Raw genomic sequence first — 23318 nt, forward strand, 5'->3', positions numbered from 1 at the left:
CCCATGTCCCCTGCATTGGCAGGTGGATTCTTAACCACTGCACCACCAGGGAAGTCTGCCAAAGCAGTCTTGAAGGAGAAAAACAGAGCTGGAGGAATCAGGCTCCTGGACTTCAGGCTATACTACAAAGCTACAGTAATCAAGACAATATGGTACTGGCACTAAAACAGAAATACAGATCAATGGAATAGGATAGAAAGCCCAGAGATAAACCCACACACCTATGGTCAACTAACCTATGACAAAGGAGGCAAGGATATACAATGGAGAAAATACAACCCCTCCAATAGTGGTGCTGGGAAAACTGGACAGCTACATGTAAAAGAAGAAATTAGAACACTCTCTAACACCATACACAAAAATAAACTAAAAATGGATTAGAGACCTAAATGTAAGACTGGACACTATAAAACTCTTAGAGGAAAACATAGGAAGAACACTCTTTGACATAAATCACAGCAAGATCTTTTTTGATCCACCTCCTAGAGTAATGGAAATAAAAACAAAAATAAACTAATGGGACCTAATGAAACTTTAAAGTTTTTGCACAGCAAAGGTAAAATTGCAGGATAGGAAACAAGACGAAAAGACAACCTCAGAATGGGAGAAAATATTTGCAAATGAATCAACAGACAAAGGATTAATCTCCAAAATATATAAACAGCTCATGCAGTTCAATATTAAAAAAACAAACAACCCAATCCAAAAATGGGCAGAAGACCTAAATAGACATTTCTCCAAAGAAGACATACAGATGGCCAAGAAGCACATGAAAAGCTGCTCAACATCACTAATTATTAGAGAAATGCAAATCAAAACTACAATGAGGTATCACCTCACACCAGTCAGAATGGGCATCATCAGAAAATCTACAAACAACAAATTCTGGAGAGGGTGTGGAGAAAAGGGAACCCTCTTGCACTGTTGGTGGGAATGTAAATTGGTACAGCCACTATGGAGAACAGTATGGAGGTTCCTTGAAAAACTAAAAATAGAATTACCATACGACCCAGCAATCCCACTACTGGGCATATACCCTGAGAAAACCATAATTCAAAAAGACACATGCAAGAGATTGGGATTGACATATATACACTAATATGTATAAAATGGATAACTAATAAGAACCTGCTGTATAAAAAATAAATAAAATAAAATTCAAAAATTCAAAAAAAATAAAAGACACTTGCACCCCAATGTTCATTGAAACACTCTTTACAATAGCCAGGTCATGGAAGCAACCTAAATGCCCATCGACAGACAAATGGATAAAGAAGATGTGGTACATATATACAATGGAATATTACTCAGCCATAAAAATGAATGAAATTGGGTCATTTGTAGAGACGTGGATGGATCTAGAGACTGTCATACAGAGTGAAGTAAGTCAGAAATAGAAAAACAAATATCATATATTAACGCATAGATGTGGAACCTAGAAAAATGGTACAGATGCACTGGTTTGCAGGACAGAAATTGAGACATAGATGCAGAGAAGAAACGTATGGACACCAAGAGGGGAAAGTGGTGGTGGTGGGGGTGGTGTGATGAATTGGGAGATTGGGATTGACATATATACACCAGTATGTATAAAGTGGATAACTAATAAGAACCTGCTGTATAAAAAAATAAATAAAATAAAATTCAAAAAATAACAACAATCTTGCTGAAAGTATCCTGGGAAAATGATGGAGTAGGAAGCAACAGGAAGGTATCTCCTCACCTGAACAACAGTTGCACTGACAGAATCTATCTGATGTAAATATTTTGTAACTCTGGAATCTATTAATGGCTTGCAGCTTCCAGGGGAAGGCTCAGATAGTAAATAGCCGTTAATTTCAGTCAATTTCAGCTCTTAGCACAGTAACAGGTACCCATCCCCCACCCTCAGCCCGGTTGCAGGCAGTTGTGCCCACGTTCCTGGAGCAGCTTGCAAACAGCTTGCAGGAGCCAGAGTGGGCAAAAAGGGCCCTGTCCTCCAAATAGCAGAAATCTGTGCTCTGATTGCTGATTTCCGCTTCTGATCTTAGAGGTACAAAGAGGAGGGCAGCCATTATTGTTGCCCTCCTTCCTCCCCTCCTGGTAACACAAAATCTACAGAGACTAAATCATGAAGAAATAGAACATTTGAAAAGATCTATGACTAATAAGGAGATTGAATCAGTAATCAAAAATCTTCCAACAAAGAAAAGCCGTGGACCTGGTGGCTTCACTGGTGAATTCTACCAAATATTTAAGGAAAACTAATACCAATCCTTCTCAAACTTTTCCAAAGAATTGAAGAAGAGGGAAAACCTACTATGCTTAAATGACTATTCTATGAAGCCAGAATTATGCTGATACCAAAGCCAGGGGAAAAAACCTACAATAAAACTATAGACCAATATCCTTTTATGATGTAAAAATTCTCAATAAAATACTAGCAAACCTAACTGAGCAGTGTATTAAATGAATTATACAATTCGATCAAGTGGGATTTATTCCTGGAAAGCAAACATGCTTCGATATATGTAAATTGATCAATGTAATACACCACATTAACTCAATGAAAGGAAAAAACACACGACATCTCTATTGATGCAGAAAAAGAATTTGACAAAATTCAACATCCTTTCTTGATAAAAACACTCAGCAAACAAGAGAAGGAAACTACCTCAACGTAATGGAAGCTATATATTAAAAACCCACAGGGAACATCATATTCAATGGTAAAAGACTGAAAGCTTTTTCTTTAAGATCAGGAACAAGGCAAGGATGTCCACTTTTGCCCTTTCTATTCAACATAATACTGGAAGTTCTAACCAGAGCAATTAGGCAAGAAAAAGAAATAAAAGGTACCCAAACTGGAAAGGAAGAATTAAAATCATCTCTGTCCACAGATGACATGATGTTATATGTAGAAAACCTCAAATATTCCACCAAAAAATGTTAAAAGTAATAAATGAATTTGTTTGTCAAACCCAAGTTCATGTGCCCAATGCACAGTGAAGCCAAAGAAATTAAAACATCGGAGTTCGGAGTGGAGAAAGGTATTGAGAGAGCCAAGCAAGGATTCTCATGCTCAAAAGACCCAAAATCCCTGATGGTTTGGGGGGAAGTTTTTAGAGGCAAAATTTGGGGGGAGGTCTGAAGGGTGTGTGACCTTCCTCTGATTGGTTGGTGGTGAGGTAACAGAGTGGTGGTCCAGGAATTTTCCTTCTGTTTCCAACCAGTCTGGGGTCCATGTGCTTATGTTCAGTCTAAACTTACCATCCCCCACCTGGGTGGGGGCCTTAGTTCCAGTAGAAAAACTCAAGATATATGTGTCAGACTGTTATGCATATTCCTTGAGGGGGAACTGGGACCCTGCCCCATTGTTGTACTATTTATTATTTCTGCATTCCCTCATTCCTCGAATTAATAACTGTTTGGATATGCCGTTTGGAACTCAGGGAGGGTCTCGGAGGTTGAAACCTTTTACCTACAGACAAGAATTGGGTAGGGGGTAGGGCACGGAAAGTCTTTCCTCCCTGGGAGGCCCCATAGGGTCCTGCTTGGTTTCAAATTCAGCAAAGTAGCAGGATACAAAGTCAACACACAAAAATCAGTTGCATTTCAATATATTAGCAGTGAACAATCTGAAAAGGAAAATATAAAAACAATTCCATTTACAATAGTATCAAAAAGATTAAAATTCTTAGGAATTAACTTAACCACAGAGGGGAAAGACATGTACAATGAAAACTACAAAACATTGCTGAGAGAAATTAAAGAGGACATAAATAAATGGAAACACATCCCTGTTCATGGATTGGAAGATTTAATAAAGTTAAGATGTCAATACTGCCCAGAGCAATCTATAGATTCAATGTAATCCCTGTCAAAATCCCAACGATTTTTTTTTTCAGAACTAGAAAAACTCATACTAAAATTCACTTGGAATCTAAAGGGACTCCAAATAGCCAAAACAATCTTGAAAAACAATAGTAAAGCTGGAGGACTGGGGCTTCCTTGGTGGCATAGTGGTTAAGAATCTGCCTGCTGGGCTTCCCTGGTGGCACAGTGGTTGAGAGTCTGCCTGCCCATGCAGGGGATGCGGGTTCGTGCCCCAGTCAGGGAGGATCCCCATGCCATGGAGCGGCTGGGCCCGTGAGCCATGGCTGCCGAGCCTGCGCGTCCAGAGCCTGTGCTCCGCAACGGGAGAGGCCACAACAGTGAGAGGCCCGCGTACCGAAAAAAAAAAAAAGAATCTGCCTGCCAATGCAGGAAACACAGGTTCGAGCCCTGGCCCGGGAAGATCCCACATGCCATGGAGCAACTAAGCCCGTGCGCCACAACTACTGAGCCCAAGTGCTGCAACTACTGAAGCCCGTGTGCCTAGAGCCTGTACTCTGCAACAAGAGAAGCCACCACAATGAGAAGCCCGCGCACCACAACAAATAGTAGCCCCCGCTCACTGCAACTAGAGAAAACCCATGCACAGCAACAACAACAACAAAAAAGCTGGAGGACTCACACTTCCTGTTTTCAAAACTTACTACAAAGCCACAGTAATCAAGGCAGTGTGATACTGGCATAAAGACAGATAAATGGAATAGAATAGAGAGTCCAGAAATAAACCCTCCCATATATGATCAAATGATTTTTGACAAGGGAGCCAAGACCCTTCAATGGAGGAAAGGACAGTCCTTTAATAAATGGTGCTGAGAAAGCTGGATATTTACATACAAAAGGGTGAGAAGTTGGGCCCTTAACTAACATCACGTACAAAAATGAACTCAAAAATGAACTCAAAGACCTAAAAAATATAAAACTCTTAGAAGAAAACATAGGGCAAAAGCTTTATGACATTGTATTTGGTAATGATTTCTTGGATATAACACTAAAGATACAAACAATAAACGGAAAAATAGACATATTGGACTTCATGAAACAAAAATTTTGTGCACCAAAATACAATTGCAATAGAGTAACAAAGCCCACTGAAGGGGAGAAAATATTTTAAGATCATGTATCTGATAAGGGATTAATATCCAGAATATATATTATGGAACCCCTAAAACTCAACAACAAAAAAGCAAAAACCTGATTTTAAAATGGGCAAAGGACTTAGACATTTCTCCAAAGATGATATACAAATGGCCAATAAACTCATGAAAAGATGCTCAGCATCACTAATCATTAGGAAAATGGAAATCAAAGCTACAATGTTCTTAGCTCATTCCCATTAGGATACCTACTATCAAAAAATCAGAAGTGTTGATGAGGATATGGAGACATTGAAACTCTTGTGCACTGTTGATAGAAATGTTAAATGGTGCAGGTGCTGTGGAAAACAGAACAACACTTCCTTAAAAAACTAAACATAGAATGATCCAGCAATCCAGCAATATATGATCCAGCACTTCCACTTGTGGGTATATACCCAAAAGAAGTAAAAGCAAGGTCTTGAAGAGCTTTGTGTACACCTATGTTCATAGCAGCATTATTCATGATAGCTAAAACATGGAAGCAATCTGTGTGTCTATAAACAGATGAATGGATAAGCAAAATGTGGTATGTACATGTGATGGATATTACACACTTTAAAAAGGAAGGAAAATCTGATATATGCTACAACATGAATGAACCTTGAGGATGTTATGCTAAGTAAAATAAGCCTGATCCAAAGGACAAATACTGTAGATCCCACTCATATGAGATACTTAATCAAAATCATAGTGACAGAAAGTAAAATGGTGGTTGCCAGGGGCTGGGGGGAAGGGAGAGTTGTTATTTAATAAGATTTTATAAGATGAAAGGAGTTATGGAGATGGGTGGTGGCGATGGTTGCACAAAATCATGCATGTATTTGATACCACGGAACTGTGCACTTAAAAATGGTGAAGATGGTAAATTTTATGTTATGTATATTTTACCACAATGAAAAGAAATTGGAAAAACAAACCAAGACAGCAGCAAAAACAACCAACTGCACAAGCAAGCTGGGTGGAGGATAAGAGGGGAAAAATAAGACTTATTTATATGATACGTTTTAATTCAGAAGTCAGCGAACTATGGCTCATGAGCCAAATCCAGCCAGTTGACTGTTTCTGTAAATAAAGTTTACATCTTTTCAATATACATATAAAATATATGTCAATGTGCATATTATATACATGTGTGTATATAATATATATTTTTGCCCCAAGGAGGTATATCTAGATAACTAAGAAATCCAGCTGACGTCTTCTTCCTCTTGTCTCTGTGTCTCTATGTGAGGAAGAGCCACACACTTGGCTGCAAGAAAGTCATGGTCAGGTGTGAAGGAGGGAGAAGATCTATACAACTTTGCATTCATCACGGCAGTGGAGCATCTACAAATTACCCACCTCTACACCCAAATTACTGCAGTTTACATAAACTGCAAACTATAAAAAGCAGTAAAGGGACTTTCCTGGTGGTGCAGTGGTTAAGAATCTGCCTGCCAATGCAGGGAACTAGGGTTCGAGCCCTGGTCCAGGAAGATCTCACATGCTGCGGAGCAGCTAAGCCCATGCCCACAACTACTGAGCCTGTGCTCTAGAGCCCACGAGCCACAACTACTGAGCCCATGTGCTACAACTACTGAAGCCCGCATGCCTAGAGCCTGTGCTCTGAAACAAGAGGAGCCACTGCAATGAGAAGCCCACACACTGCAAGGAAGAGCAGCCCCTGAAAACCTGTGCACAGCAATGAAGACCCAACGCAGCCAATAAATAAATAAATAAATTTATTTTTTTAAAAAAGCAATAAAATGTGCTTTGTGTTGGGCCCTGGGTGCATAAACTGAAACTAAATTTGATCTAATAAACTTTAATAATGTAAAAAGCTCTTGAACCTGTAGGTGGGAAACTGATTTTGTAAAATCTTTTTGTTTTTGAAATCATTATAGATTCATAGGAAGTTGCAAAGATAGTACAAAGAGATCCTAAGTTCCTTTTGCCCAGTTTCTCCCAATGGTTGCAACTTATGTAATGCCCAGTGGTTACACCTTACATACGGTATCAAAATGAGGAAACTGACATTGGTACAATGTGTGTGCATAATTCTATGTCATTTCATCACCTGTGTAGATTTGTGTAACCACCACTGCAATCAAGATACAGAACTATTCCTTCACCGCAAAGATCCCCTCCAGCTACTCCTTTATAATCACACCTACTCCCTCCCTCATATCACCCCTGACCCCTGGCCCTCAATAATTTGTCCTTCATGTCTTGAAGAGGCTGAGTTTTAAATTCAGCTTCTGACCCTGCCAGCTGTGTGACCTTGGATAGGTCACTTCTCTTTTCTGGACTTTGATCATCACATAAGACAAGGTTGGATTACATCAGCATTTCTCTCAAAATTCCACATTGTTTATGAAAAGGAAAACAGGGTTTTCCTAAATCCAATGAAAAATGTCTTTATGAGAGACAGGAAAGAAGGACACGCATAGACACAGAGGAAAAGGCCGTGTGAAGACGAGGGCAGAGATCGCAGGCAGCCAGAAGCCAAGGACTGCCAAGGATCACCCGCAGCCCCCAGAAGGCACGAGAGGGCATGGAATGGATTCTTCCTCAGAGCCTCCAGAAGGAACCAACCCTGGCCAAACTTTGATTTCAGACTTTTGGCCTCCAGAACTGTGAGAGAATTAATTTTTGTTGTTTTAAGCCCTCCAGGTTGTGGTTATTTGTTCTGACAGCCCTAAGAAATGCATATACCCATTGTTAAGAATCCTGGGGATTTTGAAGCCAAGAGGGGTCTCCTTTAAGTGTCTTGAGCCACCAAGCTCCTTCCCTACTTAGGGCCTTTGCACATGCTGGCCTCTCTGCCATGAGCACTCTTCTCCATGCTCTCTCATGTCAGTCTACCTCTCTTTCTTCTGGCATTAGTTCCATGTCGTCTCCTTAGAGGGATCATGCCCAATCTCCCCGTCTAAAGCAGCCCACCCCATCTTCTCTAACACGACATGTGTACCTCTTCTTCCCAGCAGTTAGCCCACTGGGTAACCAAAGTTTCATTTGTTGGGTTGTTTGACTAGCGTTTGTTCTCCATGAGGGCAGGAACAGTGTCCAGTTTGTGGGCCTCGTTTACCCAGGCTCTGGGATCGTGCCTGACCCGTGAGAGGTGCTCACTGAGTATTCAGTGAAAAAAAGGAAGAAAGGGAGGAAGGGAGAGAGAGAAAGAAACACAGCAACTCCTTGTGGATCAAGGGCCTGGCATCACACAGACAGCACTGGGGTGGGTGGGGGGGCATGTGCAAGGCCCGGCAGCTCCTCTCTTGGATGTTTCTCCTGCAGGACCTTTTGGGTGTTGCTTTTTTTTTTTTTTTGGGGGTGTTGCTTTTGAGGCAGCTGCCAGATGCTGGTATTGAGTCCACAGTGAGGCTGCCGCCTTGCCCAGCGTTGATCTACACTCTGGACGGGACCACGAACATGGCAGATCCCTGCTCTAAGGAGGGCTGGCCCGGAGAGGTGAAAGAGACTATAAACACAGAAGTACATAAATAAGGTGATTTCCAGTATGGGGCCCAACTGTGAAGACAATAAAATAGGGTAGTGTAACAGAGTGGGCCTCGGGGGTGGGGGGGGGTGCGCTACTTTCTGCAGGTGGTCAGGGGACGCTTCTTTAGGAGGTGACAGCTGAACTGGAACCAGAATGATGAAAAGCTGGCAGCCTTGTGAAGTTCCCGAGAGAAGTACAGAGGGAGGGGTTCCAAGCAGAAAGCCACTTCGGGCCCTGAGCCAGGCTGATGTGGGACAGTCAAAGCTGGAATGCCATGAGCAGGGAGGAGCTGGGAGGGGCCACACCTGGTAAGTCCTGCAGGCCACAGCCAGGGGCTGGAGTTTATTCCAAGTACAACAGGCAGCTGTCAGAATCCTTTAAGCGGGGGAGTGACTTTTTTATGCTTACTTATGCTTTAGAAAGATCTTGGCTGCAGTGAACAGGATGAATTGCAGGGGGTGAGATGGAGGCCAGTTAGGACATCAGTAGGACTGCCTAGGCTAGCCTTGACAGTGACTTTGTCTAGGGCTGTAGTGGTGAAATGGTGAGAAGGGGACATGGATCTATTCTGGAGGCAGGATGAGGGGGTGAGGGAAAGAGGGAAATTAGAATAATTCAGTTCTTGGGCCTGAACAGCAGGCTGGCAGGTAGTACCATCTATTTATGATGGGACAACTTGCGGAGGACTGGATTTGGGGTGGGGTGGAGGGAAATTCGGACCTAGTTTGGACTGTGAAATGCATCCAAGTGGAGATGTTAGATAGTTAAATAACTAAGTGTGGATCTCAGGGGAGAAGTTTCAGCCAGAGATAAAGATTTGTGATTCATCAGACAATAGAGGGTCTATGAAGCCACAGAACTGGCTGAGACGCACTACAGGAGTCAGTGAAGGTGAAGACAAGAGGCCCAGAGTCAGAGCCTCGAGTTAACTGTCGTTCAGAGCTGGTGGAGGGGAAGGAAAATGAAGGAGCCTGAAAAGGAACAGCGGTGCAGGACAAAAATCAGGGGAAAGTGGCATCAGAGAAGTCCAGACAAGAAGGTTCTTCAAGAAGGAGGAAATGGCCAAATGTGTCAAATGCCCAGAGACCGAGTAAATGAGGCTTGAGAATTGACCTTTGACTTCAGCAAGATGTAGGTGATGTGGACAAGAGCCATTTCATGGGGACAAAGGGCTGACTGGAGCAGGGTAAAGTGAGAACGGGAGGGATGAGAGTATCAAGGAGGGTTTCTCTAAGACACATCATGGGACACAGTGGTGCACATGCACGCACAGGTGATAATGATAAAGGTCCAGTAATGAGGGAGAGAGAGCTGGTGCAGGAATAACCGCAGGAGTGAGGTCCTGAGAAGCTTGGAGGCGGGGAATCCAGCTGGAGGTGTAGAATCCAGTTTCCACTGTAGTCAGAGGTGGTGGTGGGGATGGGGACAGAATTGTGTGGTTCTTGTGTGATGGCAACCAATTTTCCTCTGAAGTCTGTGGTGCTATCACCACCTGAAATTGAGGTTGGGAGATTAGAGTAGAATTAGTCATCTCAAGAGTGAGGAAGTAAAGCTTCTAAGGCATCGAGGGTCCACTTGAGATTTTTTTTTTTAGTAAATTTATTTATTTAATTTATTTATTTTTGGCTGTGTTTGGTCTTCGTTGCTGCGCCCGGGGCTACTCTTCATTGTGGTGCACGGGCTTCTCACTGCAGTGGCTTCTCTCATTGCGGAGCATGGGCTCTAGGCACGCAGGCTTCAGTAGTTGTGGCACGTGGGTTCAGTAGTTGTGGCTCGTGGGCTCTAGAGCGCAGGCTCAGTAGTTGTGGCACACGGGCGTAGTTGCTCTGCAGCATGCGGGATCCTCCCGGACCAGGGCTCTCTCACTTTGTCCCAGCTTACCCTTCCCCCTCCCCATGTCCTCAAGTCCATTCTCTAGTAGGTCTGCGTCTCTATTCCCATCCTGCCCCTAGGTTCTTCATGACTTTTTTTTTTTAGATTCCATATATATGTGTTAGCATACGGTATTTGTTTTTCTTTCTGACTTACTTTACTCTGTATGACAGACTCTAGGTCCATCCACCTCACTACAAAAAACTCAATTTCGTTTCTTTTTATGGCTGAGTAATATTCCACTGTATATATCTTTAAGCTCTTTTTTTTTTTTTTTTTTGGTGGTATGTGGGCCTCTCACTGTTCTGGCCTCTCCCGTTGCGGAGCACAGGCTCCGGACGCGCAGGCTCAGCGGCCATGGCTCATGGGCCCAGCCGCTCCGCGGCATGTGGGATCTTCCCGGACCAAGGCACGAACCCGTGTCCCCTGCATCGGCAGGCAGACTCTCAACCACTGCGCCACCGGGGAAGCCCTTTTTTTTTTTTCTTTCTTTTTTTTTTTTTTATGGTACTTTAAGCGCTTTTGTATGAGCATTTCTGAAGGATCATTCCTAGAAGTGGAATTGCTGGGTCATGTGCATTTAAAATTTTAACAGCTACCCAGGGCCAGGCATAGCATCAGACACATAGTAGGGTCTTTGTAAGTAACTGTGGCATGAATGGATACTGCTGGATTGCCCTCCAGGAAAAACACACTATTTCCACTCCCACCAACAGCAAACAGAGAGCCACAGAACTGACAATTTCTGCTCCTGGCTCGCAGCCCCGCTGGGCTTCATGACAACCACTTTCCTCCAGGCCACTCTGCTGCTGCTGGGAAGGATTTAAAGACCCTGTGTCACCTTCGGTGTAAGGCAGGCAGCGTCCAGGCAGAGGGTGACCTCCTCTCCCAGGTCTGCAAAGCCCATGGCTTAACATCCTCCCGCTGGGGTGGGTGTTTACCAGTGAAGGCAACTGTCAGCTCTGGGACTTCTCTAATGGGAACTCGCCATGTTTACACAAGCACCCACATATCTTCCTCTGCCCCCCTGATCAACCTCTGAAACTGAAGGGAAACTTCCTATGGCTGGACTCACTCCACTGCCAACTCTGGAGCTCTGCTGTCAGTGACTGCCGTTCCTCCTCTGGGGCCTCATCTCCGGCAGGAACCCCCAGCCAGACAGCCTGTTTCTAGCATCTTTGGGGCTGGCTGTGCCATCTCCCTGCCCCTGGCCCTGTCACCTGCCTGAGTCCTGATGCCCCAAGAAAATTACTGGGAGAGCCCCGGAGGAGGCCAGCACACCGGAGCCAGTTCTACCTCTGACCCTCGCAGGAACTTTGGCCGGCATCGCTCTGTGCCCTCTGCCTGGGGAGGAAGGCTGGCATTCAGAGGCTGCCGGGAAGCAGTGCAAAGGCAAGGTCAGGTGGAGGGGCCTAGGCCTCCTGAGCCCCCAAGATGCTGGCGTGGGGGTGTCTCTCACACTGCGTGTCCCACGCCAGGCTTCCAGCTCCACACTCTGCTGCAGGCCCCTGCAGGGATAATGCCCTGTGAACTCTGCCATGCTGCAATGGTGAGCGCCTCTTTCCTCTTTAGGTGCTTAACCCCGCAGATGGGGCTGAGGCGGTGGTGCCCAGAACCACGAGGGACTGGAGAAGGGCAGACCTGCTCTCTCTCCTCCCTCCAGAGATTCCAGGGTGGGGCAGATCAAGGTCTTCCAGGCCCTTCCCCAGCTCGCCTCCCCACTGCCCCCTCCCTACCCCCGTGGTGAGAGAGTCAGAGAGCTGAGCTCTATGTGTCCCAAGGGAAAGCAGCGGGAGGGCAGGATGAGAAAGCACACAACGGTCACTCCCACCCCATCCCCATTTCCCGTCCGGGCTCTGTGGCACCCAGAGACCTCAAGGAACCAGAGGTCAAAGCATCTGTCAAGATCCTCTCCCGGAGGGTGGCCCACAGATGTACTGTCCTCCCAGGCTCATCAATGGTGGGATTTCAGGCACATTGACACCCCCCAGCCGTATCCCCCAGCATTACCTGGGCTCACCTCCCCGCACAGTCAGAGGCAGACTCTCAGATTTAGTGAGAACTCATGTTGCTGGGGAGGGGAGGGGACAATGGGGTCTTCCCTAGTCAGGTAGAATGGAAGGCAGAGCCCAGGTAGAGCTCAAGCAGTCCTGTCTCCCAGAGTGCATCAGCGCCCTCCAAAACATCTCAGAGCTGGCCGTCCAGTCCACACTCGTACCGCCAGAGTGCAGCTCCCTCCACTCTCAGAGCAGCTCGTTCCACCGCTGGGCACCTCCAACTGTTCACCTCTCCCTTGCAATGGCGGGTGAGGGAGGAGTGGACATGTCACTCCAGACCAGCCCTTGGGACAAGAGAAGCAACTGGCGCGGAAGCGGGGTAGGAAAAGCAATAAGTTAAAGCCAAGAATGGCCAGAGGTCTGGCACGACGGGCGGGGGCGAGTCTCTGGCTTGATCCAGGAGGCCCTGGGGAGGAGGCGGCTGATGACAAGGTTCCAGGCAGGAGGTGGCTCAGAAGGTGGGGGTGTCGCTGCCGCTGCGCACCCCCGCGTGTTCCTCAGGCCTGAAGTTGTAAGGAGGGGGTGGCTCCACGGGAGGCAGACCCACGACAGCCTTCAGGATAATCTGCAGGGAAAGGAGGGGACAGAGACTTCTCAGGGCCTGCCACTGGCCACTGCCACCCATGTGCTGGTGGTGGCATGTTTACCAGGGAGAAGGGTGACCCGACGCTGGTTGCAGAGCCCTCCCTAGGGCCCAGAGGCTTGGCGTAAGGACACCCTCCACTGCCCCCGTTGCTCTAAAAATCTGAATGGGGAGGCACAGAGAGCCGAGGGACAAGGGCAGGGGTTGGGGTGGATACCCACCTCGCTGTAGGGGGGTGGGGGCTCACAAATGGATTCTGTGACCCTCTCTGCTGGAGTAATGGGGGGCCGTTCTGGGGGCCCCTCATGATCCATTGGGGGGTCCTGCTCCGACTTTCTGCAGTTGCTACAGAAGTGCTTAGCCAGGCCACAGATGCACAAGAGGGGTACGATGATCAGAAAGACGACGACAAAGATCCTGGGGTAAGGAACCACCGACATTAGCCTGAGTCTCCAGCCATCACCGCTGCAGCTCCCTCCCTCCCCTGACCTACACCCACCCCTCAGGCAGGAAGTCCAGTTCAGTCCTGTGTGGGCCAGAGGAACTGGCCCAAGGCTCACCTCAAGGGGCCAGAGAAGAACTTGTGCTGCTCTGGCTGGTACTCTTGGCAGCAGCTGTTACCACAGCAGTTGAACCCTTTAGGGCAGGTGCTGCGGACCGGGTCAGAGAGAGGCCATTGGTACCAAGGTGGGGAGGGAGAAGGATCCCAGCTTCCCTACAACTCACCCTTGCGCTCAGGGCACGAGCCACACCCCTAGCAGGGTGGAGGTGCAGGCCCCCTGGGCTCAGTGGGAGGAACCTGGGGCTGGGATCAGGACCTGGGTTTCAGGCTCAGCTCACTACTGGCCTCGTGCACTCGTGCCAAGTTACATTCCTCGCTGGGCCTCCCTTTCCTCATCTATAAGATGGGTGTAAAGAAGGTCCCGTCGACCTCACTTGGCAGGTGTGGGGACTGAGTGTTGTAGTGGCTACAATATCACTCTAAGGAGATGTAGAGGGAGAGGGACAGTGGGGAGGGTCCAGGAGCTAATTCCAGGAGGAGTGAGCTGTGCTGGTGCCCATGGAGCAGGAGGTGGGAGGGACACGGCATCCCTGGAACATCCAGGGCTGACTGGTGCAAACACTTTGCTGCCCAGAGGCCACCCCCCCTCAGCCCCTCCTCACTGTGCTCGGGCTTCTTATCGTTTATAGAGTGAGAGTGTTTGCCCTCACTTCCAGGGGGACCCTCAGAGGGGAGATGGACTAAGATTGGAGTAAGAAGGATGGGGATTGGCCCGCAAACGTGAAATTGCCCGTGGGTAGGCTGGTGGAAGGAGTGAGGGGTGGAGTCTCCCTCTCTGGGTGGGGGTATGGCTTCTGGCTAGAAGGGGAGAGGGCGAGGATGATGACGGCAGGCAGGGCAGGATTTGGGATGTCTCCTCCCCACACTGGAAGTTACAGCCCAGATCCCAGACGTACAAGAAGAGACCACATGTGGCTGCAGCCTGTGGAAGAAAAGAGGCGGAGGTTTGGGTCATACACTGGGGGCTGGGGTTTCCACCCAGATGCTTCCCAGGTACCTCACTGCTAGCAGGTCCCAGAGGATAAGCATCTTCCCCCACGCCTGCTCTCCACCTCCCTCCACATGTTCCCCGGGTCGGTGGCTGCAACCCCAGCGCCACCTCGTGGCCCCAGCTCTCCTTCCTCTCTTCACCACACCTCCTGCCACATTTGCTCACCCCCAGGTCTGTAAGCTCACGCCTTCTGACCACCCTTCCAATCCAGCCCCACCATGGCCAGGACTCCAGCAGCCCCCGCGCCCACCCCATCACTCCCAACACTGCTGCAAGTTTCTATCCCACAAATCTGAACACCTAAAACCTAGCTGGAAGCCTCCTTCAGTGGCTCCCTGGGGCCCAGACACCATGACCAGCCCTATCCCCCATTCCCACTCCCCCTGGCCCTCCTGCACACCCACCCACTGGGAGTTCTCCGAACACGTCTGGCTGTTTTACACATGCCTGCAGGAACAAGCTCCTCCCTCCCTCCCTCTTTTGCACGGAGGTTATCATTACGGAATTTAACCTGATTAATAGCAAATACGTGCATAAGCCCTGCTTGGAAAGTTCTTTCCCCAGGTATCGGAGAGGCTGGCTCCAGCACCTTCTCTGACCGTCTTACTTAAAATTACATCTACTCCCCCAAAGCACTCCCTTTCCCCTAACTGTGCTTACTTTCTCTGCATAGGTCTTGTCAACATCTAACAGACTATATCTTTTACTTTATCTTGCTACTTGTTTGTCTCCTCAGTAGAATGTAAACCCCACCAGGGGAGGGATTTTTGTCTATTGGAAACCAGTACTCACGATTTTGGCAGAATGAATGAAAGAGCACTGACAGCCTGGTTTCATTTCATCCTGTCTGCTCCCAGATCGTGGGGCAGGAATGCAGGTAGAGGAACACAGCAAATGGGAGGTTATCTGTCACCCCACCCCAGCCTCCAGGGAGATAAACAACCATGGCTCAAGAATAAGAAGCCAACTTTGGCGAGACCACCATGTCTTTTTTTTTTTTTTTTTTTTTTGGCCGCGCCACCAGCATGCCGAATCCTAGTTCCCTGACCAGGGATCAAACCCGTGCATCCTGCCGTGGAAGCGTGAGGTCTTAACCACTGTACTGCCAGGGAAGTCCCAAGACCACCATATCTTTATACCTTGAAACAACAGTTCAACTGTTGTTTATTCTTAGCTTTTATGTTGTTGTCATAATAAAGCTAAGAATACCAATGACAGCCAATAATAGTTGGGCTGATTCCCACAAGTCTTGGCCAGGAGCAGGAATGAACCCCTGCAGGTTGGCCCAGAGAGGGTAAGGTGACTGCAGAGTTGGGGACAGCCCAAGGGGTCCAGGCACTCACTGTACCCCCTTTCCCTCAGACCCATCCCCTGTCTCTCCCCCTTCTCCTGGCCCCCAACTAAGAAAGACAAACAATGAACAGGTTTACTGAATTAATCTTGAGCTCCCGTTTGGAGGAGTAGGGGATCTTCTCCCAGATTCTCTCCCCCCACCCCCATTTTCAACAGGTGGTGGTCTCGACTGAGGTGGTATCAAGCGTTGGGGTAATCTTGGGTAGTTTCAACTCACTTACATGTGGACTGGGGGCATTAACAGCAAAGGATCTCAGCCTAGTGCTGGCACAAACCCACCGCTGGTGATAGAGACGGAGTAACAGGGGTTCTGAAGCAGAGCCGCTCAGCAGTCAGTGAATGTCGTGGGGAGCAGGCCTGGGCCTTCCCTCAGACTCTTACACAGAAGTTAAAAACCCATGTTCTAGACCTATGTCAGTTTCTAGGATAATCTCCCATCCCCAAACTGGATAGACTGCCCCCATCACTGGGGCAGGGAGGGATGAGGCGGTGTTGAAACCCTGCCTCATCCTCAGAAATCACAGGTTTCAGAGGTCACCCCAGCCTTGGGTCAGGCAGTCAGGTCAAATCCTATCACCAGCTGGAATCCTACCCCCACTCCTAGAAAGGGAAGAGGGAGACTCCTTTCCTCTAGGGCACAAGCAGAGAGAAACACAGTCCCAGAGAGGACTAGGACTTCCCCAAGGTCACCCAGCACTGTGAAGAATGGAGCTGGGGAGATAGGCTGGCCAGGCATCCAGATCTCAGTCCAGACCTCAGGCTCTCCGCTAGTCCCCGCTTTCTGACGCAGAGAGAAGAACAAGCCAAGGCTAACGTGAGGGTCAAAGTCCCCACTCACCAAGAGGAGCTAAGATGAAGGAACCCAGGCCTCCTCAGGGCCCCCCCTCTGCTCTTACCTCCCGGGCAAAAAGAGAAAGGAAGTTGCTAACTGCATGTGGTCATGAGGAAATCCTGACAATGGAAGGTGGTGATCGGGAGCCAGAAGCAGGCCCCTGACCCAAAGAGTAGGGCGCCGAAAGTTCCACAGCTTTACCTCCCAAGCGCTCACCTGTTGGAGGCCGGCCAGCAGTCCGAGCAGCAAGGTGGGTACTAGGCCGGGGACCCAGGTGACTGACATCCTGGCTGGGGGGCCGCTGAGCTTCCGTGTGTAGGGGGAGGAGGGGAGAGGCGGGGCCGCGACCTCTCCCACGACTCCACCTATAGGGCCTCGCCTCGGGATGGGGGCGGAGCTGATGCACCGGGGGTGGGCCAGACCCGGGAAGGGAGGGGCAGGGGGGAGGGGCAGGGGGAGGGGGAAAGAAGTCTGGGTTGGGTTTTCGGAAATGGGAGGTAGAAGAGATTATCTGATTTAAAAATATTGTGGTTTCAGTTTAAGACTGCTGAGCTACCCCTTCCCAACCCTCAACTGCTCCACCCTCTAAGTGATCCCGAGCCTGAGAGGGGCTGCTGGCGCCTACCAGATGGAGAGAGGATGCAGGCAGAGGGAGCTGGACCACCGGAAGTCCCTTCCCACATGCGCTTCTGCGGGGCAGAGGTTGAGGGAGAGAGGAATCGAAGGCCCTAGAGAGGATTGAGGGGATTACAACGGAGGGAGGTGTCACTTTTTTTTTTTTTTTTTTTTGCCAGGAAGCGAGGGAGGGGCGGCCTGATTGATTTCTGGGTCAGGAGAACCTAGAGTAGATCACTAGTACATTCGTACCCCGCCCCCACCCTCGCTAAAATCCTGGGAGGAGGTGTTGGTACACTTCCTCCATTTGACTACAGTGGAAATTAAGGCCCCAGGATTCAGAGACTAGTGCCTGAGTCCGCAGCTGGGGCCGAGCAGCAGCCAGGCGAGCTGGGGCGCGTGCGAGCAGGCCCATCCAGATTTCTGGAGAGACCCCGCGGACGCTGTACCGGCCGGGTGCGGCTGGATTCAGACCAGCGGCGGCCGCGCCCCGCCCGGAAGCGTGCTGTACTTCCCGGATCCGGCCGGCAGGTGGCAGCATCGCTCAACGTGGGCTTCCCCCGGAGCCGGGCAGCGCGGGGCTGGGACCTGGGGCTGGGTCTGCCTGGACTCCTTCCGGGGGGACCCGGCTGGAGTGTGCGGTGGGAGGCCGTCCCGGTGGGCGATACGCGGAGGGTGAGAGCCAGACGCCCAAACACAGATGAGACGTAAGGAGACCTTGTGGGAGTTGGAGAGATGGAGCCCGGACCCCTGAGGACAGGGGCGAAATGGAGATGGTGGGTGGGGTGCTGCTCGCAGACCTGGGGAAAGGGGGAGGGCTCCAGGAGACGATCATGTCTTAGGTATTTAGACGTGTCCTGTTGCGTCTCAAAGCTGACTTTGCCACTGAAAACTAGCCCCAAACTAGTAGGAAAGGCCAGCAGTCGTCCTTTGGCTTCTTTTTCTTTTTTCTCTCACCGCTTTCTCCTTATCTCTGTTTCTCATCTCTCCCAGGCGTGTTTTCTCGGTCTTATGTTTAACCTCTCCTTGGTCCGCCCCATTTCTCCCAGTCTCTGTTTTCCTGTTTCAGTTTCTCCCCATCTCTGTGTCCATGCATTTTCTCTTCATTTCTACGTGTTCCCTGTTTTCCCATCTCTGTTTCTCCTCTTTGTTAATCTCTGTCTGTCTCAGTGGAGGTGTCTGTTTTTCTGTCTGTGTTTCCATTTCCCTTGTCTCTGGTTTGGTCCTGTGTCTCCCTGTCACTGTGTCTGTTTCTCACCAACTCTCCTGGTCTCTCTCTCTTTCTCTGTCTCTGTTTCTCATTATCTCTTGGCCCCTAAGGACAGAATCTTCCAGTTTCCTGATCCAAGCTGAATTGGGGTCTGGCCCCAGAGAATGCCCTCTCTATTTGAAGTCCCTGGTGACTGATCTTGGAGAAAGGAATGGGGGGGCGCACGGCATGTCTTTCCTTCTCCCCCAGCAGTTGGCTCTGGACTTAGCCCACCCCTCTACCAAGGTGGACCTAGTCCAGAGAGTACTGGAGCTTTCTCCTAGCAGCACCCACGCTGCTGCTTCCTTAGTGAACTTGTTGCTAACTTGGTCTTCCAGGGCCCCACTGCACCAACACCGAAGACCTGAGACACCCCTAACCTCCTGCCTCTCTGCCCAGGCCTGGAGCCCTGCGGAGGTGTGGCCCTTAGGGGAGAGGAAGATGGGTGAGCTTAGGGGAGGAGGGTATCCTAGGGAGTGGAATGAGGGTGCTGAGAAGGGCATGGAGGAGCTTGAGGGGTAGACATGGGAGGCTGAAGAGGTGAAGGGACGAGGCAGGTTGGTGCCCTGAGGAGGACCTGGAGGAGGGCAGGAGGATGGCGTTGCTTCCTTCTGGCGTCCACCGACACAGATGTGGGGTTGCCAGACAAAATACCGGATGCCCAGTTAAATCTGAGTTTCAGATAAACAATGAATAACTTTTTAGTATAAATAAATATGTCCCATGCAATATTTGGGGCATACTTATACTAAAATGTATTTGTTGTTTATCTGAAATTCTAATTTAACTGGGTGTCCTGCATTTTTATTTGTTAAATCCTGCAACCCTACCCACATCCCTAAAATGTCATAAGAGAATAGCTACTGTACCCCCTGCCCCACATCTCCCCAGTTGGAAAATGAGGCTCCTGGGCAGAGTCCAGAGGGCCTCTGGAATCTGCCTCTGGATCCCCAGTATTTTTCATGACATCAGACTTCCTTTCTGTGCTCCTTCCTGAAGATGGGAGGTGGGCAGTCCCAGCTCAGGCCAAGAACACCAAGCCCTGTTGTCAGTGTCCACCATGGCTCCCAGGGCCCCAGCATTCCTGGTGGGTGAGGTCGGGTGGGGATGAGGGCACAGTGGGGCCCCAGACTGAGCAGACCCAGGGCCTGTTCTTGTCTAGAGGCAGGAGGGTCCTGGACAAGGACAACATCTGTTCAACACTCAGTCTGGCAGTGGGTGGGCAGTGTGTGCACGCGTGTACGTGTATGCTCAGACATACAGGGACATGGGGGCAGGGAGGCCCAGAGACCTCATGCAGTCAGTGGGTCCTTCTAGATTCCACTCCAGATTCCATCTGGGGTTTCCCCAAAGCAGCAAAGTTGAAATGTCTTTATACTGGCTCAAGCCTCCCTGGCCCATTCCATAAAGAAGGAGCTGATTGTGTGCCCTACAAGGGCCCAGCTGGAAGGGCCTCGGAGGTCATCTGGTTCACCCGCTCTCTTCTCAGAGAAGCCAGTTGGAGCCCAGAGGGGCAGAAAGGCCAAGTCACAGGGGACAGCGGGGCTGAGTCAAGACCAAACCACGCAGGTCTTAAGACCCCACACCCAGTGGCAGCCTCAGAGGCGGCACACACATCAGGCCTGGGAAGCTGCTGCTTGGGATGGAGGAACTCCTCACTGGGAGCCGCGGTGGGAGGCCTTGTGCAGCCTGGCTCAGTCCAGGCCCGGGGGCCAGGCCCTGGGTAAGGGGCAAGAGCCAGGCTGAGTTTTGTTCCTCTCAGCCCCCTCCCCACCATACCGTGGTGGACACTGCTACCCATAAATGACTTATGGTGCTGGGCTGGGATCTTTCTTTCCAAAGTCCCCAGAATGTTCTGCTGTAAGCTGGCTCTGTCTGCAGGGACAGTGTTAGGTTGTGTTAGTAAGTGTGTCACTTGCTATGGTGTGCTGGGTGATCTTAGTCAAGAAACCAAACTTCTTTGTGCCTTTCTAAACTGATCTGTGAAGGGGGTGCGGGGGTGGATAACAGTACCTCCTTTGTCACTTAGGGTCATTGTGAAGATGAAATAAGCAGCTCAGTGTCTGGCATACAGTAATGGTAAATAAATATTACCTTAATAATAATAAGCTACAATAGCCAAGACATGGAAGTAACCTAAATGTCCACCAACAGATGAATGGATGAAGAAGTTGTGTACACACACACACACACACACACACACACACACACACACACACAGTGGAATATTACTCAGCCATAAAAAAGAATGAACTAATGCCAATTGCAGCAACATGGATGGACCTAGATGTTATCGTATTAAATTAGTCAGACAGAGAAATATAAATATCATATGATATCACTTATATGTGGAATCTAAAAAATTGATACAAATGAACTCATTTACAAAACAGAAATAGCCTCACAGACATAGAAAACAAACATGGTTACCAAAGGGAATAGTGGGGGTGGAGGGGAGAGATAAATAGGAGTTTGGGATTAACACATACATGCTACTATATATAAAATAGGCAAACAACAAGGACCTACTGTATAGCACAGGTAACTACTCAATATCTTGTAATAACCTATAATGGAAAAGAATCTGAAAAAGAATATATATGAATCACTTTGCTGTACACTTGAAACTAACAGAAAATTGTAAATTAGCTATACTTCCATTTAAAAAAAACCACAGAAAATAATAATAAGCAATAAATGTTTCAGTCCTGGCAGAGGAAAGGGGCCCAAAGCTTTTTCTCCTTATTTCACATGGAGGCAGAGAATGAGGTGCCAAGGATTAATGACCTCACTTCCCTCTGAGAATTGCTCTCAGCCCTTCTGGATGGGCCACCCAAAGTCCAGCTCCAACTTCCCCCAAATGCCCTGCTCGCCAGCCCCCTCTGCTGTCCATTAAGTGCTTTGGTCCCCACCCAAGGGCCAGGTCAGAGGCAGTAGGATGGGTGACCAACCTCAGAGGATGACCTTGTGTGGACTACTCCTAGAGGGCCCCAGGGGACCGGATATGGCAGTGGTGCTGGGTCCAGAGATTTGAGCATTTCCCTCTCTTCCTGGCTTGTCCCCCACTTCTGCTCCCCAACTGCCTGCTGAGCACTGCCTGGGCTGGCCTCACAGTGGCTGCCCCGCTCGCCCTCATGGGGGCGTGACGTGCTCATCACAGTTGTCCCCCATCCACTGTGGCTCCCCAGGGCCGTCAGGGCTGTCCTCAAGGCCTCCAGCCCGGTCTCCTCCTTGCCCCTGTGGGGGCATGTCACCCTCTTATTCCCTAACTTCCAGAGGCTCCCCACTTCTACCTGAATAAAGTTCCATCTCAGGGAGACCTTCACCTGAGATGGGACCTTGGGTCCAGCCACACGCCCAGCCCTTTCTGCTTCCCTCCTTTCCTCTGCACCTTGCACACGTGCCCCACGCCCTCCCTGCAACCTAACAAATTCTGATCCATCCTTCAAGGCTCAGCTCAAATACCACCTCCTCCAGAAAGGCTTCCTGGACTTGGATTCTCCTGCAAAAAGTGATGGTCCCCTCCCTGCTCACCCCCACCCAAGCCTTTTCTCTGGGCCTCTCCGATGCCCTTGGCCATTCTCGCTCGAAGATGTGTGTACATGCCCTAATGTTCCCACCGGCCTGCAGGGGCCCGCCCAGTTCTGATTCAGCTTTCATTTCCCATGGTGCTTTGTTCCAAGTAAACACTGGCTGCTCAGGGGCCAGATTTCTCCCAGGGGATGAGGAATTAATTCTCAGAGTCATTGGTGGGGGGCTCTCGGTTAGGGGGGTTGTTCCTGACTTGAACGGGCTCCCCATTTCCACGGGCTGTGTGGTTTGGGGAATCCACCTCTTCTGCTTTCTGTTTCCTCCCCAAGTGTACACATACCCCCCCATGTGGGTGAGATGGCACCCCAGGGACTGAGCAACTCCTAGGGGGCATGCTGCAAGGAATGCTTGGCCCACTGTTCACCTTCCAAGAGAGGCAGATGCATGCTAGGTTGCCAGTAGGAATTCCTGGCCCTGAGACCAGGGTCTGAGTCTCCTTCCCAGCATCTCTTTGAAAACTGAAGCCCACCGGCCTGTCACTCATTCTCGAGGTGATGGGTGTGAGTGTGGGGAGATAATGTCTTGAACTGACCCCCCCCCGGCTGAGCCCCAAACCCATGAGCCAGGAGGATGGTGGGGGGGGCATGCCACCTGACAATTAACGGTGCAGGGAGCTTATTATCCTAATGAGTGGGTTGGAGGAGCTCAACTAATGCTCACCTTCCCGGAGTCTTAGCAGAGACAAAAACGGCATTTGGGAGCCATTATCCTTCCAAAGTGTAGGTTTCCGGGGCACAGCCAGGGGTGGGAGGGGAAACACCTCCAGGAGGTAGGTGGTGGGGAGTCAGGGAGAAGGCTGAGCTAAGGAGCTTTGGCTGTCTGGGGTGGCAGATGGGAGGGGCTTCACTCAGGTTAAGGGTCTTCAGAGTCCCCAAGCCCTGGTCCCCTGCTTCTGGGGCTCCTTTTCCCCAAGTCTTCCCTGCCCCCTGCCCCCTACAGCCTCTCTCCCACCCCCACCCTCGATGTTGACTCTTAGAGATAGGACCCTGTAGTTACAGAGAAGAAAGGGGTTGAGGAACCCCTAGTGCCCCCACTTTGTAGCTCTGCTCTTGTTGGCCCCTTGAAAGAGGGCTCTTCTGCACCCTGCTTGTGGGTGCCTCTGTTCAGATCCAAATGTTACAGGGGA

At 49.4% G+C, this 23318-nt stretch overlaps 1 protein-coding gene across 1 annotated transcript; it reads right to left on the reverse strand.

Annotated features, from left to right (window-relative positions):
• Positions 1-12413: 12413 nt before the first annotated feature.
• Positions 12414-17242, reverse strand: TMEM92 (transmembrane protein 92). Its single transcript, XM_059046858.2, has 5 exons — positions 16954-17242; positions 14458-14483; positions 13560-13649; positions 13221-13416; positions 12414-12981 (listed from the first exon to the last, which is right to left on the reverse strand). The coding sequence occupies exons 1-5, from the start codon at positions 17020-17022 to the stop codon at positions 12868-12870; spliced, it is 495 nt and encodes a 164-aa protein (XP_058902841.1). The 5' UTR covers positions 17023-17242; the 3' UTR covers positions 12414-12867.
• Between the last annotated feature and the right edge of the window lie 6076 nt (positions 17243-23318).

Source organism: Kogia breviceps, chromosome 19 (genome assembly GCF_026419965.1).
Source record: "Kogia breviceps isolate mKogBre1 chromosome 19, mKogBre1 haplotype 1, whole genome shotgun sequence".
Taxonomy (NCBI): Eukaryota; Metazoa; Chordata; class Mammalia; order Artiodactyla; family Physeteridae; genus Kogia; species Kogia breviceps.

Coding starts and splice junctions, on each gene's coding strand:
- TMEM92 (XM_059046858.2), bottom strand. CDS start 17,022: ATGTCAGTCACCTGGGTCCCCGGCCTAGTACCCACCTTGCTGCTCGGA. Junction 14,484..16,953: donor TGCTGGCCGGCCTCCAACAG/GTGAGCGCTTGG, acceptor TTTCTTCCACAG/GCTGCAGCCACATGTGGTCT. Junction 12,982..13,220: donor CCCCACCCCCCTACAGCGAG/GTGGGTATCCAC, acceptor CTTTCCCTGCAG/ATTATCCTGAAGGCTGTCGT.